Source organism: Emydura macquarii, unplaced genomic scaffold (genome assembly GCF_026122565.2).
Source record: "Emydura macquarii macquarii isolate MOO-44397 ecotype Brisbane River unplaced genomic scaffold, CSIRO-AGI_Emac_v2 contig_1253, whole genome shotgun sequence".
Lineage (NCBI taxonomy): Eukaryota > Metazoa > Chordata > Testudines > Chelidae > Emydura > Emydura macquarii.
Genome location: NW_027131390.1, coordinates 38,837,703 through 38,854,469, shown reverse-complemented (window position 1 = coordinate 38,854,469; position 16,767 = coordinate 38,837,703). Strand labels below are relative to the sequence as shown.

General features: G+C 58.4%; 1 protein-coding gene across 1 annotated transcript; it reads left to right on the top strand.

The window, feature by feature from the left end:
• The first annotated feature begins 691 nt into the window (after positions 1 to 691).
• CCNB3 (cyclin B3) lies at positions 692 to 16,303 on the top strand. Its single transcript, XM_067548529.1, has 12 exons — positions 692 to 839; positions 4,884 to 5,000; positions 5,424 to 5,507; positions 7,154 to 7,257; positions 8,191 to 8,284; positions 9,008 to 9,106; positions 9,989 to 10,081; positions 10,881 to 11,018; positions 12,926 to 13,081; positions 14,095 to 14,244; positions 14,976 to 15,106; positions 16,050 to 16,303. Exons 2-12 carry the CDS (start codon positions 4,911 to 4,913, stop codon positions 16,117 to 16,119), a joined length of 1,209 nt encoding a protein of 402 aa, XP_067404630.1. The 5' UTR covers positions 692 to 839; positions 4,884 to 4,910; the 3' UTR covers positions 16,120 to 16,303.
• Positions 16,304 to 16,767: the final 464 nt, after the last annotated feature.

The window sequence follows — 16,767 nt, the reverse complement described above, 5'->3', positions numbered from 1 at the left end:
TATCTGCAAACATTTTATAACGAGGCCAATTAACTTTAAAGCTTTATTTTTCTGGCCTTTTTCATGGCAAAATCATGACTTAGTCCCCCAAACCTATAATCCAGCACAACCCCCAACGTCTTGCTCCCTGTGTGGTCACAGGGGCAGCTGTGTAGGGGTAGCCTGAGCTCTGGCCCCTCCCCCCACATCTGGGAGTCCCTAGGCCCCAGCCCCTGCATAGGAGGTGAAGGGAGGTGGGCACAAGTGAAACAAGCTTCCCGGCCTCAGCCTAGGGCCCAGAGGTCTCAGAGACCTGGTCTCGGGGAGGGGAGCAGGCCGGGGGCAGCCAGCCAGCCCTGGGAATGGGAGACAAGCCCAGGGGGCGTGGGAACAAGGGGACGGAGGCGGGGGGGAATCTCCGCCCGCCCGAGACCCCCCCCCCACAGGTGACTGACAGGCGAGCAGCAGCTACACTCCCGTATCCCATCCCGCCCCCGTCTGGCCCTTTAAGGTGAATTTAAACCAAGACGTGCCCCGCAGCGAGTTCCCAACCAATGAGGATGGCGGATGGTGAGGCCACGCCCCCTGCGTTTCTCGGCCCGCCCGCCAGCCAGGAAACCCTTCCTCCCATTGGCTGAGGGAGCCGATTTTAAAAACTCTATGCACCGCCCTTAGCAACCGCATTCGGCCTGGCTCGGTGATTGGCTGCCGCCTGGCCAATCGCAGGCTGCCTGCGGCCAGGGCCGCAGTTTTCAAATCCACATTGTGCCGCAGTCCACCAGCACTAGCACCGCTCGGAGCGGGGCCGGGATCGGGGCTAAGGTCAGGATCGGGGCCGCGGCTGGGCGCTGAGCGGGCAGGTGAGCTCCCGTCCTGTCCCGTCCCGTCCCGTCCCCCCCCGTCCCCCGTCCCCCCCCGGACCGGGCAGGTCGGTCTTTTGCAGCCAGCGTCCTCCCGCGCCCTTCGGTGCTTCCCCCTCCCCAGCGCCGCCGCCGAATCGCTGCGGGCTCGGCAGGGAGCTTCCGCAGCTGCCGATCGCCCCCACCCGCCCGCGGCCGGTCTCCCGGGGCCTCGCTCCCGCGTGGAGCGGGGCTGACAGCGAGCCGGGGCGGGGCGTTTAAAAGTGTCCATCCGGAGCTGTTTAGCTAATTCGGGGGGGATGCCCTGGACCCCGAGAGAAGGTGCAAATCCGGATCTCTTGGGGCTGGGGGAGCTGGGCCGGCGGCGCCGGTCCGGTTTGACTGGCCCCTTCGCTCCCGCTTGCTGGGCGCTGCAGCCGCCCTTGCTTCTCCCCTCCTGGCCCAGCCCCGCCCAGGGGCTTTACCCGCAGCGTGTCTCCGGCCCGCGGCTCGGTAACTTCTGCCCCTGGGTTCGCCACGTCGCTGACGCAGCTTGGGTCCCTGCTGCGGGGGGGTCCGAACCCGGTCCGCTGCGCAGCCTTTGTCCCTGTCTGTCTGCGGGGCGCCGGGGAGACGCGAGTGTCTGAGCCGGCTCTGGAGGGCCTGGAAAACCTCCTCCCGGTGGCTGGTTTCCCACCGGGTCCCCGGAGCGGCTCCAGGGCACAGCTCCCCTTGTTGACCTAGAGCCCGAACTCGGGGGCTGTCACTGAGGGGTGGTAATGAAGGGTGCTAGGGGCATTCCCCTCCCCCCATTTACCTAGCGGACCAAAGTTCATATTTACCTTCCCACACAGCTTCCAGGACTTCAGTGGAGTTACACATAGGATGAGTTTGGTGCCAGGCATATTTAGTTTAAGGGGATGAGGATAATGTTCTGACAGTCCCAAAATGGGCTGCCTGAGGGTGGCTCGCACCAGCCGCTGTGAATGCAAAAACAAACCGCAAATGGCTAAAGAACTGGGGGCCCAGCGAGCCTTTCACTAGTCTAGGTAGCTAGCTCAAATCCAGCCTTGCAGGCAGGCGCTCAGCAATTGGCTGGGCTCCTTACAAATGCTTGGGTGTCGCTGGAGCTGCGGTGACAAAACTGTCCTCATCTAGTGTGGGGCAGGGCCAGCGTGTCTGTCTGGCAGCCCCTCGTGAAAGGGCCCCATGTCCCAACCCGTAACAACTGACACCAATTTCGTGTCTTTCAGGCCTGTTCAATCTTTGTGTCAAGTCTGCCAAGGAGAATTGCACTCCTCTCTTGCCCTTGGAGGCGAGGCCCCTTCTAGGTCAAGGCTGAAGGGCATTGGCTGGGCAGCTTGCCCAGCTGGTGACATGCTGCACCTATTCGGTGGGTAAACAGAGGCCATCAGTCCCCACGGCTGACAGTCCAGCAGCAAATCCATACAGACAGTGAGGCCTAGTGGATAGAGCACTGGGCTAGCACTTGGGAGACGGGTGTTCTCGTCCCAGCTCTGCCATGGGATTGCCGGGTGACCTTGGGCAAGTCACTTCACTGTCTTGTGCCTCAGTTTCTCCATCTGTAAAATGGTGCGATGCCTGGATGAACACCAAGAGCTGGGTGTTGGCTGGTATATAGATGCTGGGAAGTGCTTTGTAACATGCTGTCTGAAAATGGCTGTTGAGGAGGAAGGGGGACTGGCGTGTCAGGGTTAATTGGTGAAGGGGTGAGGTCACAATAGCCGCTAGAGTCAATGGGAACTGGGACAGCCCAGCGCTCTCTGTAATGACTGGGTGAGGCCTGGGCTGTATGGGGCAGAACATCAGTGCTGGGGGGAGCTTGTCTGGAAAGTCGCTCTACAGTTCTGGCAGGCTGCGGACCGCCCCTGTCCTGGGGCTGGCAGCATGGCTCAGGTCTCTAGATTTTCAGCTCCTGTGGGTATGAACTGTCCCTGCCCTGGTCTGCGTTCCTTGGTGCTGCTAAACGCACTGAACAAACCAGGCCCTCGACACGCTGGGCATGAGCAGCTTGCCTCTGCGCCTTCCTTCCAGGTAGTCTGGTGCGGATGGGCTGCTCAGCTCCCCAGGGTGCAAGCCAAAGTGGTCCCCATTTCCCAGGGAAGGGAGGGTGTGACAGGGTGTGAACTGCAGAGAGGAGCCAGCCAGAGACTCAGCTGATAGGAGCAGCTGCAGAAGCTGCCAAAGCTGGGACCTTCAGACATCCAGGGAACTTTCTGCAGTTCTGCTCTAACCCTCTTCCTCAGTTTCTTCACCTCAGCTTCTCTCCACACCTGTGGCCTGCCCTTCTTACCATCTTCTCCCCTGCCCTGGCCTCCTCACCCTCCTTTCCTTCCATTTAATCATGGAACTAACATGCTATTTGCTGCCATCACATTATTCACTCAGCTGGTATGTTGCACCCCTTCCCCCACCCACGATCTGTCCTGTCTGTTTAGATTCCAAGCTTTTTGGAGTGTGGACCTTCTGCTATTCTGTTTGTACAGCACCTAGCACAATGGGGCCCTGATGTTGGAGTCTTTAGGCACATTAATAATATCTGCTTTCTCCCAGCCCTCCCTTGCATGCAACTACTTTGGTGCCACTTTGCTTCCAGCTGGGACCTCCGTCAGACCCTGGCAAAGTGATGGGAGGGAGGAAGAAGCAGCGTGGGGTAGACTGAGTTGTGACTAAACATCCTGCTTTGGGGGCCAGGGAGCAACGGTCCTGCAGTGACTCTTAGATCTGATCATCTGCTGGGCAGCTTGCTGCCGCCCCATTGGCAGTGGACTGCTGGCGTCCCATTTGTAGGGTCCCTCAGGAGCCAGACACTCACCCTGGGGGTGAAGTGGCTGGCACTCTGCAGCCCCGCAGGAGATCAGGGTCTGGAGGTGCACATGGGTGTGTCCAGGGATTTGTTTGGAATGCACGACTCATCTGATTTCCCCACCCCCCGATCCCACCATCGCCTGCAGCACCTCGAACGCTTCGGCTGGGGGTGGGTAGATTTGCCAGCAAACTGCTGCTGAAAGCCCCAACTTCCCCCCACTTCGCCTCCCCCATCCCCCCAGCAACCAAACCATCCCGCCAGCATCCTAGCCTGCCTTCATGTTGCCTTAGGCCCCCTGCAATCCCACAGGTACATACCCAGACCTCCTTCCCTGCCCTGGGGATGCTCCCAGTTGCCGTCTCCATGGGACCCCAGTGGCATTGGAGGGTTAAATAGGGAGTCTGCTCGCCCTGTCTTGCATTCTCCCAACCTCCTGGTTCAGGAGAAGGTCACAGAATAACTCTGCTTCTGTGCCACTCGCCTTCCTCAAAGCACCTTTGCCCCAGTCCAAGTGCCTGGGAGAAATGCTGCCCTCACGGGATCACGCAGAAGCTGCCTCATCCCATTGCCTTTTCCCCATGGCAGTAGGGTGGCTCTTGTGCATTATCCCGTGGCGTGCGCCGCTGGTCCTGGATCAGAAGATAATGGAAGGGGGGCGACCTCCACAGGACGTGACCCAAGGCCCCTCTGACTGAAATCTGTGGGCAGAGGTGTCCGTTAGCAAAGATCTCCGTTGGACCTCACCTGAATCTCCTGCTCATTGAGCTGGCTCCAATAGCTCCTGAAAAGCCAGACCTTGGGAGATGAGGCTGGTGGGGGGGAGACGTTGCTTCTGGAGTAGTTGTGTGGTTAGACTTCCCGGCCTGTACGGGGAGTCCCTGGGAGCTGTGGGAGGCTGCGGCTATTCTCTGCCCGGGAGCAGCGTGGTAAAGGTTGGGTGTGAGAGGCAGCTGAGCTGCTGCTAACGTCCCTGGGGCAGGGTCGGAGGTTTGCAATTGCTGCTCTGGGGTCTGGATGACAAACAGAGGGAAGTGTGAACAGAGAAATAAACCCACCTCTCCTAACCCTGCTCACTGGGTGCCCTTGGGCAAGCCCCTTCCCCACCCCGTGCCTCGGTTTCCCCATCTGTGCGGTGCAGAGAAAGGCCACTTGTGGGAGGCTGAGACCTTGAGTCTGTAAAGTGCATTGAGATGGTTGGTCAGCATTTCTGTGGCACCTCTCGCCTCTGTTGGCAGGTGTGCTTGGGAGAGAGACGGGAGAAGATGCCGGTGCCACGCGGCTCCAAGCCCACGGGCAGCAAACCGCTCCGGCCTGGCAAAGTAGTAAGAGTGGAGAATGCCCGACCCGAGAAGGTGAGTCTGGGGGGCTAGTGCTTCCCTCCTCCCCTGCGGTGAGCCAGGACTGTGGCTATGTATATATATGCTCGCTCTGGGGGCAGCAATGGGACCTTCGCTGGTACAGCTGGGGGCTGGTCCCTGCAGTTGGGAGGCCACGGGGAAAGGTGCTTTCTTCCCTCTTCTCAAGGTTGGGCCAGGATTGGTACAAGCACATGGGGCGTGTCAAGGCTTGGGGGGCAGACAAGTATCCCAGGCGGAGCTGGTTGAATGTGCCGCCTCCAGCCCCTCCTGACTGCTTTGTTCTCCTGAGAGCTAGTTGATCTTTGGCGCCACGTCCCTCGTGCCGGGCATGGCTGCCGTGGGGAGGGTTGGCGGATGTGCCCACGCCTGGCGACGTTGGGTCCAGTGCTCCATCTGATCATCTGCTCCTGGCTCTAGGAGGAGAGCTGCCAAGCAAAGCGATCCCCCTCCTCACCCCAAGGGGCACCCAAGAAGAGGTCGGCCTTCGGAGACATCACCAACGTAAGGACACAGCACTCCTGGGGACTGGCAGGGGAGCCAATGGGTCGGGTTCCTCTCTGAGCTGAAGTTTTTCATTTCAACCAGGACTCTCCCTGTCCTGTTATGGGATGGACTGGTCTGGGGAGGCCAGTGTATCTCTGCTGGCGCATGCATAGCACAGCTGGGGGGGCACGAGAGGTCCTGATGCCCGGCCCATGGCTCTGATATAAAGAGCACCCTCCCACATATTGGTCCTTGCACTCTGGTCTGAGAACAAACTTTCTCCTGTGTCCCAGCCCTGTGCTCTAACTACTAGACCATGCTGATGCTAACCATGAAATACTTCCCCTGCTAAGACGGGGCAGGATCAACATCCAGTGAAACTTCAAAACCATATCAATAGTCTGCAGGCAAATCTCTGCTTGTTTAAGAGAGACTATTTGTTCGCTGCCCGGCATAGGACACACTCCTGAATACATGTTGTAGTGTGTTGCATACGGCGCACTGGGACGGAACTTCCTGCCATGAGTGGGAAGTGGTCACCTCTCAGAGAGCAAAGCTTGGATTTCCAGCCCCAGCTGGAATCCACTTGTGTTACAAGATGGATTTTTCAGCTTGGAAGGGGATAGGCTAGAGGTCTCTGAAATCACCACTGGTGTGGAGAAAGTGTATAAGGCTCTGTTATTTCCCCCTTCACAGAACTCAGGAACCGGGGGTCACCCAATGAAATTAACAGGCAGCAGGTTTAAAACAAACCTAAGAAAGCATTTCTTCCCACAACACGCAGGCAGCCTGCGGAACTCCTTGCCAGGGGATGTTGTGAAGGTGAAAACAAATAATGAGGTTCAAAAAAGACCTAGATACAAGCTGGTCAGGGTGGCCCTAAGCCACTGACTGCCAGAAGCTGGGAGTGGACAACAGGGGATGGATCACTGGATAATTGCCCTGTTCTGTTCATTCCCTCTGAAGCACCTGGCGCTGGCCACTGTCGGCTAGATGGACCATTGGTCTGACCCAGTGTGGCCATTCTTATGCCATGCTTCTTTGGGAGATTTTATGAAAACGTTCCAGTATTTCCACTTTCCGTTGAAAGTTCCCAGTGGTTAACATGCTGCATCGCTGGGATGTCTTGCTCTGATCTGTGGGGAGAGTTCAGGATCTATCCACTAAAACCCACATTTCACACCCGGCTGGAGCCCTCTTCAGAGTCAGCGGGCTGGGTAACTAGGTCCAGCCCCCAGGGGCTGCAGCAAGTGCAGCTGCCAAGGGCTTTAGCTTCAGCATCACAGACCTTGAGCTCCCCTTGCGTAGTGCTTGGGGCCATGGGAGCAGAGCTCCAGTCATTGCAACCGGGGGGAGGTCTGGAAAATCAGGGATCTACAGCACCATAAAACCCCATTCTGCTTAGCCCCAGTTCACGGGTGCTCCTGCCTAGCCAAAATGCTGTGAGCTCTCCTGGCACGGTGACTTCCTGGAGGTCCCCCCCAGGGTGTTTGTCTGTCAGATGTTCCACAAACACTGTTGTTAAGTGAAGCTGTCCAGAGCTCTTGGCACTGTGGGCAGAGGGTCTCTGCAGCCAGCTGGTCTGAGGACTGACTCTGGAGAGCCTGGCCACGCCTCCCCTGTGTCTCATGGTGTGTTCCTGCAATCACCCTCTCACCTGCCAGGCTGGACTGGGGAAGAAGGACACCGTGAAGGCAGGTTCCAGGAAGGCACAGAAGAGCTCAGCTGCTCTAGGGGTCTTGAAGAACAATGAGATCAACTTGAAAAAGTGAGTAATTCTGTGGATCAAGCCTGCTGCACCCCAGCCCTGCCCGCCTGCGGTCCTCGCTCTGATGGAGCCGTAACAACACACCTTTGCCCTGTTCTCCGAACCAGTGTCCCACTGCATCAGTCCCACTGCTGGCTTGACCAGCGCGGTCACTTTCCTGACTGCAGCCTGTGGGGGCTGTCTGGCAGAGGCTCCGTCTCCAAAGCATTAGCGCTACTCTCTGGCAATGCTTCCTGGGTCTCTTGGGAGAAATGGGGACTTTGATGGCAGGCCCCTTTGCCAGGTGCGGATAACAGCTGGAGGAGCCGGGAGGGTGAGGTCCTTGGAGAGGCTTTCGCCATCGGGAATGTGCACAGGGGAGAGAAGGGAAATCCCAGGGGATTTGAATGCAGCTGAAGGCAAGTGGGAGGCTGGGATGTAGAAGGGAGCGTCCTCATGTGGCAAATATTCGAATGCAACGTCGTAAGTCACGTTGCTGTGCCATTATATTTCTCCATCTCAAAGGAGATGGCAGAAGGGACACGTGTGAGTCATTGGTAGTGAGAAGATTTAGCGTCCTGGAAAAACTCCTAGGAGGAGAGATGGGGATTGTTTGCCTTGGAGAGGGAGATTAATACGAGGGGACATGACACAGGTGTACAAAGAGAGTGGTATGGAAGGGCTAGATCGGGAGATTCTATTCATCCTAACACAAGGACAAGACAATGAAATTGAAAGCCATTACCTATAAAACTGCTAAAGGGAAATGCCTTCTCCACACATTGTGCAATTGGCCTGTGGAACTCCCTGCCACAAGAGCTTGGTGGAATTCAAGGAAAGCCTGGGTGTTGCTGTGGATAACGGGAACCTTCATGGTGACATTAATCACCATTAAATACTGGCAGGCCACCAGCTGCTTGCAGTGTCTGACCTTCTCTTGGCTGTTTCTCTTAGGTCAACGAGGAAAACGCCCCCAGCTGAGGCTCCTGCTGAGCCCAATGTGGTTCCCAAGAACAGCCCGGTGCCAGAGGCACCAGCACCTGCTCAGGTAGTGGAGACGGGCACTTGCTCCAGCACAGCACCCTCTGGGAGGGCGACGGGTGTGAGCCACACATGGGGCTCTGCCAGGATTACACTCCTTGTAGGAGGCAAGTGTCCTGGCCTCACCCTGTCCCTGGAGGATGCTCTTCCTGGGGATACTGGAGAACTGCCTGCAATTGCTGCTTCAACTGCTCACACCATGGGAATGACTGAGCCTCAGGGCCTGGGCATCTGCGTACATAAAGCCAGGCTGCATCTTGCCCTTTTCCCCAGCTGCTGGGCTACTCAGCTGGGAGCTCGGGGGCTAAAACCCCCTTTGTGCCTTTGCCAAACTCCCCCGGGTGCTTGGTGGGGGCAGGTCTCTCCCGGCAAGCCACAGGGGCGAATTGGTAGAGAGAAGTCCCATCGGGTGTGCCCAGGGAACAGTGTGACCAGGGGCATTGCAGAACGGGAGTGAAGGGCGTTGATACAGCCGCCTGCACAGGATGCAGCACCTGGGGGTGTTCCAGGCCAGGGCTTCCCATGCAGCTGTTGATGCCCCTCGATCCTGACCAGCTGCCCCTCTGCTAGTTGAGGCAGGTGCTGTGGCAGAGCCAGGGGATGGCAGCCCTGTGCCTGCCTGGCTGTCGCTCTCAGCGCCTCACTGTCACGAGTGCTGGGGTCTCCTCTCTTGAGGGATCTCTGCTTCCTTTCCTGTCTCAGTGTCCCCCAACCCCGCCTCTCCCCGCAGGTGCTAGCCGTTGAGGACATTGACAAGGAGCAGCTGGACGACCCTTATGCCAGCGCTGAGTACGCCAAGGAGATCTTCAGTTACATGAAGGAGAGAGAGGTCTGTGCCCCTCCGGGCAGGCCCCTGATCCGGGACCTCCGCTTTGCCCTTCTTGCCTGCCTCCTCGGTGGGACTGTCCCAGCCTCCCAGAGCTCAGTGGCCTGACGCCCCTGGGAGTGCTGGGCTGGCAGCAGGAGGGGCATCAGATGCAGGAAGGAGCTAGAGAGCCAGGCCGAGGCGGGTGGGTTGCACCTTGGCACTCGACACACCGAAAGCCCCAGGCTCGTGTCCAGCTGGTCCTGCCACCCCCGGGCTGGGCAGGGGTGATTGGTTCCCCTTGGCTGACGGCCGCTATGTCCCTGGCCCCTGAGAAATCCTGGGAAGGCCCTCGAGGCCATTTCCCCTCCAGCCGGGCGCATGTGCCCCCTGCAGGCCCAGTGGGGGAAGCAGACTGGGCTCCTTGCTCCCTTCTGCACTGCCTCCGCACGGTGAAATCCAGCCGCTCTCCTGGCCACACTGTGTGTGCAGACACTGTCTTCTGGCTGGAACGCCCCACCAACCTCTAATCCCTCCTCTGATGGACGGTCGCTCCCCTGGATGTATCAGTGGGGCTGGCTGGCACCAGTAAGCGGTGAGCTGCCTGGGGTGGGCTCAGCCATGCAGGGCTCTAGCGTCCAGCCCTTCATGAGAGCTGATGCCCTTGCAGACTCACCAGGGCGGGGATCCTCCTACATCACCCATGGTGCTGCGGGACTTGCCCAGGGAGGCCCAGCTGTAACAATGGCAGCTCTGCTGCCACGGAGGGGGCTTAGGAATCTGTCTGGGGGAGGGCAGGGCAGGCGCTCCAACCCCCAGGGCCTCCGCCTCTCCAGGACCCTTCCATGTGCTCTGGTGAGCAGGGGCGGTCACTCACTAACAGCCTCTTCGCTGCTCCTTTGGCAGGAGAAGTTTTTGCTCCCCAACTACATGGAGAAGCAATACGACATCAGCAGGGACATGCGAGCCATCTTGGTGGACTGGATGGTGGAGGTCCAGGTGCGCAGCGTGGGTCCCATGGGGCAGGGAGGGAGCCATCAGGGGAGCCCCACATGTTTGCAGTGTCTGTTTATAACACAGACAGCCCCCAGTGGGGGATGAGTCAGACCCAAGGCCCCCTCCCCAGCCGGCCTGAGCAGAAGGCACGTGGAGAAGGGAAACTCATCAGCCCACCCCGAGCGACATGGCTTGGCTGCGTGCGGATTGGAATTAGCGTGTGGCGGGGAGGGGAGATCGGTGGGGGGGCAGAAGGCTGTGAGTGCAGAGGGTTGGGAAAAGGGGGCTGCATGAAGCCGCTTGTCCTGTTTTTACCCAGTCGGCGGGAGGGGGCTCAGTAGCTCGTGTCCCTGGCTCTGGTGTGTGAGGGGAGCGGCAGCGCTGGAGTCAGCAGTTGCCCCTGTGCGAGAGGAAGATCAGACTGGCATGTCTCGTACAAGCGGAGGCTGGGGATTTGCTGCACAATGGACCCTTCTCCTTCCCGGTGTCGGTGCAAGCTGGGAGAATGAGTCGGCTCCGTGCTGGGCGGGCAGCCTGGAGCCAAGCGGCAGGCGCAACTTTCCCCGTCGCCCTCAGGCTGGGAGTGGGAAACACTTTTCTTTGGCAGCTAAAATAAGTCCCGACTCTACGGCGAGGGCCTGTGGGAGGGTGAGCAGGGCAGGTGAGGGCTGCTCCTGTCCCTTGCCCTCAGCCCCGACCAGTCCCATCTGCATGGGGCGCCCGCCTGGGGAGGGCAGCGTGGGAGCGTTGCAAACGCTGGTGACTTGGGCAGGCCTGTGACAGTCTGTCTGTCTGCCCCCAGGAGAACTTTGAGCTGAACCACGAGACGCTGTACCTGGCCGTGAAGCTGGTGGATCACTACCTAGTGGAGGTGGTCAGCATGAGGGACAAGCTGCAGCTCATCGGCTCCACGGCCATCCTCATCGCTTCCAAGTTCGAGGTGACCCAGCTCTGGCCTAGCCAGCACCTGCGGGGCCCGGGGGGAGCCTGGCTTATAGGGAGCGGGTCATACGCATCCCTGGGGCCTGTGCCTTGAAACACGCTGCGCATCTGGCGCACACATGGGGCACCGTTCAGTCACACCATGCCCCCCAAGCCGCCATGTGGCTAATGCCACCGTGCAGCAAGATCAGCTGTCTGTGAGGGGGAGCAGGCTGGGATCGAGGGATCGGAGGGCAGGAATTCAACCCTCGGCATCTTAGCTAGCCTTTAGGCTGGTCCTCTTGGTTACGGTCCCACCTTTAAAACAAAGCCATGGGAGTTTGGTGCAGGTGTGAACAGGCTGTGCTGGTAAAGGGGGAAAGATCAGGCAGTTGGGGAATTCCTAACACTAGAGCTGCTCCAAGAGCTTGGACCCTGTTGCATATCCTGTAGAGCGAGCGTGCTGCAATAACCACCACTGGGCAGCTAATACTTAGTAGCAGAGGAAAAGCTGCATGAACCTCTCCGCAGCGCAGCTGTGTTCACATTACTCCGAGCTAAGGCTGCTCTGGTGTCTCCTGACTCTGGACTGGTGGAGCCCACGACACAGAGGATTCTCTCTAGTGCACGTTTTTGCATTTCATTTCCAAGTTGAAGGAGGAAACGAGCAAGGGGGTGGGAAAGGAGAGTACCAGGGAGAGAATTCTGCCTCGGTCAGAGCTGATAAGCTTTTTGATCTCCCAAGCGCCGGTTAAAGCATTCAAATGCACTGCTCCTTGGGAATGGTGCTCAGCTGAGTTCTAGGTGCTGGCAGTTTGCTGTGATGCTGTCCAGAATGGAAGAATTGGGCTTAAAAAAGTTACTGAATGGAAAGTTCCACACCCCGATCCTTAGCCAAAAATCAAAGCAAGCCGGAGAGGTGCTTCTTCCCTCCCCCCCCAAGCAATTTTAAAGAATCACCTTCTTAGCATTAGTAAAGGAAATCTCCAGCCTATAAGGAAACGTTTGGGCAAGTTACACACGAGAGAGCTGGGGTAGGGCTGATCAACATTTTTCCAGTCAAAATCTTGGTTTTTTGACCCCCACCCCCAAAAATCAAATCCTCCCCCAAATTGATATTTCAATCCAGATACACTGCTGCAGTGTCTTGAGGGAATTGCTGGTGAGTTGTCTCCTGTCTGTATTTTTTGCTAGGGGCTAGGCTTCCTGGTTAGACTACATCTCCCATGATGCACTGCCTACCCTTTCTAAAAGGAGCAATTTTGGTGGATCATGTGATGTGGAGCACACCAGAGGAAAAAGGTGCATGAGGTCCTGGAACTACAACTCCCATGAGACACTGTAGTGGCAATTCCAAAATAAAATACTTTGGTTTTTGAGTTTTTGCTGAAAATAACTTTCCCATGGAAAACTTAGATGAAAGGAAGTGCTCTGCATCCGCCTGCCCCGTCTTCAGTGTGCATCCGTGCTGAGGTGCTGCCAAAGGCCTGCAACGATCACTTGACCCGCCACTGAAATGCAGCCATCTCTGGGACAGAATGTGGCAGCTGTTCAACAGCAACAATTCAGAACAGTTCTAGAGAGAGATGTCATCCTGTTTGTGACTGCAGGGCTGTGACCAGGGGGGCAGCATGTCTTCATCCAAGTTGAAATCCAGCCAGGACTCCTGGGTTCACATCTTGCAAAAGGAGCCAGTGGGTTTTTAAAGAGCAAGAGGGGAACTCCTCTAAAAAGGGCCTAAGGGGATCGGGAGCACAAGCCCGTTGAAAGTTAATGGGACTCATGTTCCAAGTTCACCTAGATACTTCTGCAAATGCCAATCCGAGAGGGGTCAGGGTTTTAGGTTGGCTACTGAGGGTGTGCCCCGCCAGGCACTGGCACAGGTGTGGGTGGCGCTGAGTGGTCACATGGCTGTTCCCTCTGCAGGAGCGCTGCCCCCCATGTGTGGATGACTTCCTCTACATCTGTGATGATGCCTACAAGAGGGAAGAGCTGATCGCCATGGAGACGAGCATCCTCCGCACACTGAAGTTTGACATCAACATTCCCATTCCATATCGCTTCCTGCGGAGGTTTGCCAAGGTGGGGGCCCCATTGCTGCCCCGGGGAGGGCATGGATGGTTGCGGCTAGATGCTGGCAGGCAGAGCTTGGTGACCCCTCCCTCTGCCAGCCGGCGAGTGCCACCGCACCGGGTTGCTGGTCGGGAAATGAGCATGTCTTGGGCACAAGACAGTCTCATTGCGCTGTCTGCGTCGGTCTTCCGAGGGCGGCGCTGCGGAGACAGCAAAGGCTGCTCCTTCCCTAGAAGGAAAATGCTAGCTCGGAGGAGGGGCTATAACCAGCAAACAAGCTCTCTCCCTTCTCCCCGGCCCCCAAATCCCAGGATGCTCCTGGGAGGATCCTATCACCCCTGCCAAAAGCTCCCGGGGGGCAGTGGGCACCAGGAGGAGCCAAGGTCCTGCTTAGATCCTGCATGCAGGGCTATTCTGTGCTGTGCTAGGAGCAGCAAAGTCTTTCTCCTCCATCTGCTTGGTCCTTGTTCACGCAGGCCTTGCCCTCTTGGCCATGTGGAAGCGCTGGCCGGCTCCTCTGCCCCTGCCCGGTGGCACCTGCTGCATGAAGCTCTCCACTGCCCCGCCCTTGATTCCCCTACCTGGCTTGGCTGTGGGCTCCAGAAGGGACAGGAGCATCTGGTGCTCGGGGTGGGAGACGAGCAGGGGTCAAGGTCTGGATCTGGCTTGTCCTAGCAGGTGGAGCGAGACCATTGCCTCAGTCCCAGCTGCTGGGCTGGAGTGACCTGGACAGGAAGCCAGGCTGGGTTGCTCACTGACTCGCTAATCTATGCAGAGTTCCCCCCCTTGGGCCATGCATTCCCGAGGTGCCCTGGGCCCAGCTCCCTTCCTCCCCCCATCACTGAGCACCGACTGCGCCCTGACCGCAGCGAGCCCCCCCCCATGCATCCAGCGCCAAGCAGGGATGTCCAGTGCAGATGGCATGTTCCCCCTGGCTCCAGGGGTAGCCTGGGGAGGCATCACCCCTCTGCCAGGTGCTGGTCAGGGAGATCTCACCGCTGTCCCTTTCCTTCATGGCCCAGTGTGCTCATGCCAGCATGGAGACGCTGACCCTGGCCCGCTTCATCTGTGAGATGACCCTGCAGGAGTACGATTACGTCCAGGAGAGCGCCTCCAAGCTGGCTGCCAGCTGCCTTCTCCTGGCGCTCAAGATGAAGAGCCTTGGCAGTTGGGTGAGTGCCCTGCAGGGGGGTTGTCCAGCCCAGCTGCCCAAATGGGCTCTGCCTAGGACAGGGCTGCCCAGAATTGCTGCCCCTTTGGCTGCTGTTGCTGGCTTTCTAGCAGTCTCATCTGGCTGGTTGCCCCCGGTCCAAGTTTCCAGTCTCTGCTCCTGGGGGGGGGCGCCCTGGTGGAAACGTGGCTGCAGCCCAGTTTGCTGCGGCAGGGGGCCGTCCCCGACGCTGCAGTCTGTGCAAGGAACCCACAGCAGTGATGCACTTCCAATCCCCTGGGGGATGCCTGGCTGAGCAGGGGAGCCCCCCGCCGCTTCTCCTTTGGCCCTGCCTCAAATAGCTAACTGCCCGTGAGCTTGCGGGGCCTGGCATGCAGCTTCCTAACCCTCATGGGCGCCCGTGTCTCTCTGCTGAGTGCCAGGCCCTGGTGTGCCCCAGTGAGCTCCCCCCTTCGAAGGGCTGCTCCTGATGGGGCCCGTTTCTGCTCCTGATTCTCCACGATGTGGCCTGTCTCAGGGAGGCTCCGGTCCTTGCCCCCAAGGTAAACTCCGCTGTTATGTAAACCAGACCAGCGATCCATGTCCTGTCTGCCCTGGACTTCGGCCATGCAGCCTTCACGGCCCCGTGGGGCCAGCGCACCCCAGGGGTCAGGTACCTCCCAGCGTCCTGGGAGAAGCAGGGCAGGTGTTGTGTGCGATGGCGCTGCGCTGAGTCCCTGTACCGCGTTGCAGAGCCCCACGCTGGAGTATTACAGCGGGTACCGAGCGCAGGAGCTCCATTCACTGGTGAAGAGGTTGAATTTCCTGCTGACCTACCAGCATGATGACAAGCTGAAGGCGGTGCGCACCAAGTACTCCCACCGGTGAGTCGCCTCTGCTTGCAGCCGCGGCCTGTCTGACAGCCTGGGAGATGCCTCCCTCTGGCCAGCGGCGGGGGGCTGCATTGGGCATGTCACCTTCCTGGGCAGCTGGAGGAGCGGGTGGGGGCTCTGAAGCTGTTGCCCAATCGAATTTTCCCGCTGCCTTTGCCCCCATGCGGTGTGGCTTCCATCGTGATCTCTCGCCTGTGCTCTGTGGAGATTGTTGATCTGCAGCATGGCGAGGGCTGGCTGCCCCTAGTTGCTCTGATCTTCAGCTCTTTAGAGCTGGCCGGTTCCTGACACCCTGGGTCTGCTGCCCCGAGGGCCGGGAGGAGCAGCTGGCTGGCTTCTCTGATTTCAGAGAACGATGGCGTGGGGGAGGCTGGCCCAGCAGGCGCTCTCTGTCCTGTGGCTCAGGGCTTGGCCTGCATTTCACAACCTACACCAATGCTGCAAGCTGTTCTCACTGGGCTGCGGCTAGGAAAGCTGCCCTGCAAGCTGCAGCTGTAGGCCGCCCTGACCTTGTACTTGGGCCACAGGCCTCCACCAGCAGGGCTGGGGTATCACCTGAAATGGAGACGGCCTGCAAAGGGAGAGAAATGTGTCCTGTGCCGCTGCTTCGTGCTATGTAAAGAGGGTCTGGAAGGCTTGTTATGCTAGGAACTCTGGTCCTGTCTGCCGGGAAGGATTTCGTGGAGACTGGAGAATGTGCCGGCAGTGCCAGTGCGTGGGGCCAGGGCTACTAGACGGCCCACGTCACACCAATTTAACTCCAATGACTAATGAACTCTTTGGAGAAAGGAATCCTTTATTAATGACCCCCAGCATTTGGTTGGGGCACAATATCCTAGCAAATGTCCCTCAGCTGACCGGAGCTCAGGCCCCGTCCTATGTTGTGTGCCGCTGCCGTGCGTGCCATGCTAACTGCTCTGTGCTGCCTTTGCAGAGTCTTCTTCGAAGTGGCCAAGAGTGTTCCCATGGACATGATGAAGCTGGAGCTGGCTCTGAAGAGCTAGCCCTGGGGGTCAGGGCGAGAAGCCCTCCTGGGAGGCTGGCAGCCCGGCCCTTGGTTCGGAGCGGTGAGCAGCCCATGTGTAAATAGCCTGTAAATAGAGATTCGCTCCCTGGGCCCAGCGGAGTCTGTACATAGATATTTTTTTTTTAATGTTAAAGGGAGGGAAAAAATGTAGAAAGTGTTATTTTGGGGGGGAGGGAGGGCGCTATATACTTTAAAAGAAGTCAATAAAATGTTGTGTATCTGTGCCGCCTGGTAGAGTCTGTTCAGTATCCCCAGCACAGCAATGGCATGAGGTCAGGGTCCGTGGCGCTAGGCGGTGTATGAATACCTAGTGGGACACTCCCTGCCCCAAAGAACTTACCTAGTGCAGGTAAGTGCAGCCTAAAGGGTGGGCAGGGAAACGTGCCCAGAGAGGGGTGATGTGGTGCCTGGGGTTCGTGTGCTGGGGCTAGGGGCGGCAGGATTGTTTCTTTGTGGTTTTCTGGGGTAGCACCTGGCCTTCCCTAGCTCAGGGTGCTCGTCTCTGCTGTACACACCTGGAGCTCGTGGCCCGGGATCTGCAGCCCCTGGGAGTTGTGCCTGGTCCTTACTGAAACACCGTGAGATGGATTCTCTCTGGCTGGGCCCTGTATCCCAAGCCATATTT

Excerpts from the sequence above, each read along its gene's own strand:
- CCNB3 (XM_067548529.1), top strand. The coding sequence starts at position 4,911 with ATGCCGGTGCCACGCGGCTCCAAGCCCACGGGCAGCAAACCGCTCCGG. Across the intron at positions 5,508-7,153 it reads CCTTCGGAGACATCACCAAC|GCTGGACTGGGGAAGAAGGA; the intron begins GTAAGGACACAG and ends CTCACCTGCCAG. Across the intron at positions 7,258-8,190 it reads AATGAGATCAACTTGAAAAA|GTCAACGAGGAAAACGCCCC; the intron begins GTGAGTAATTCT and ends TGTTTCTCTTAG.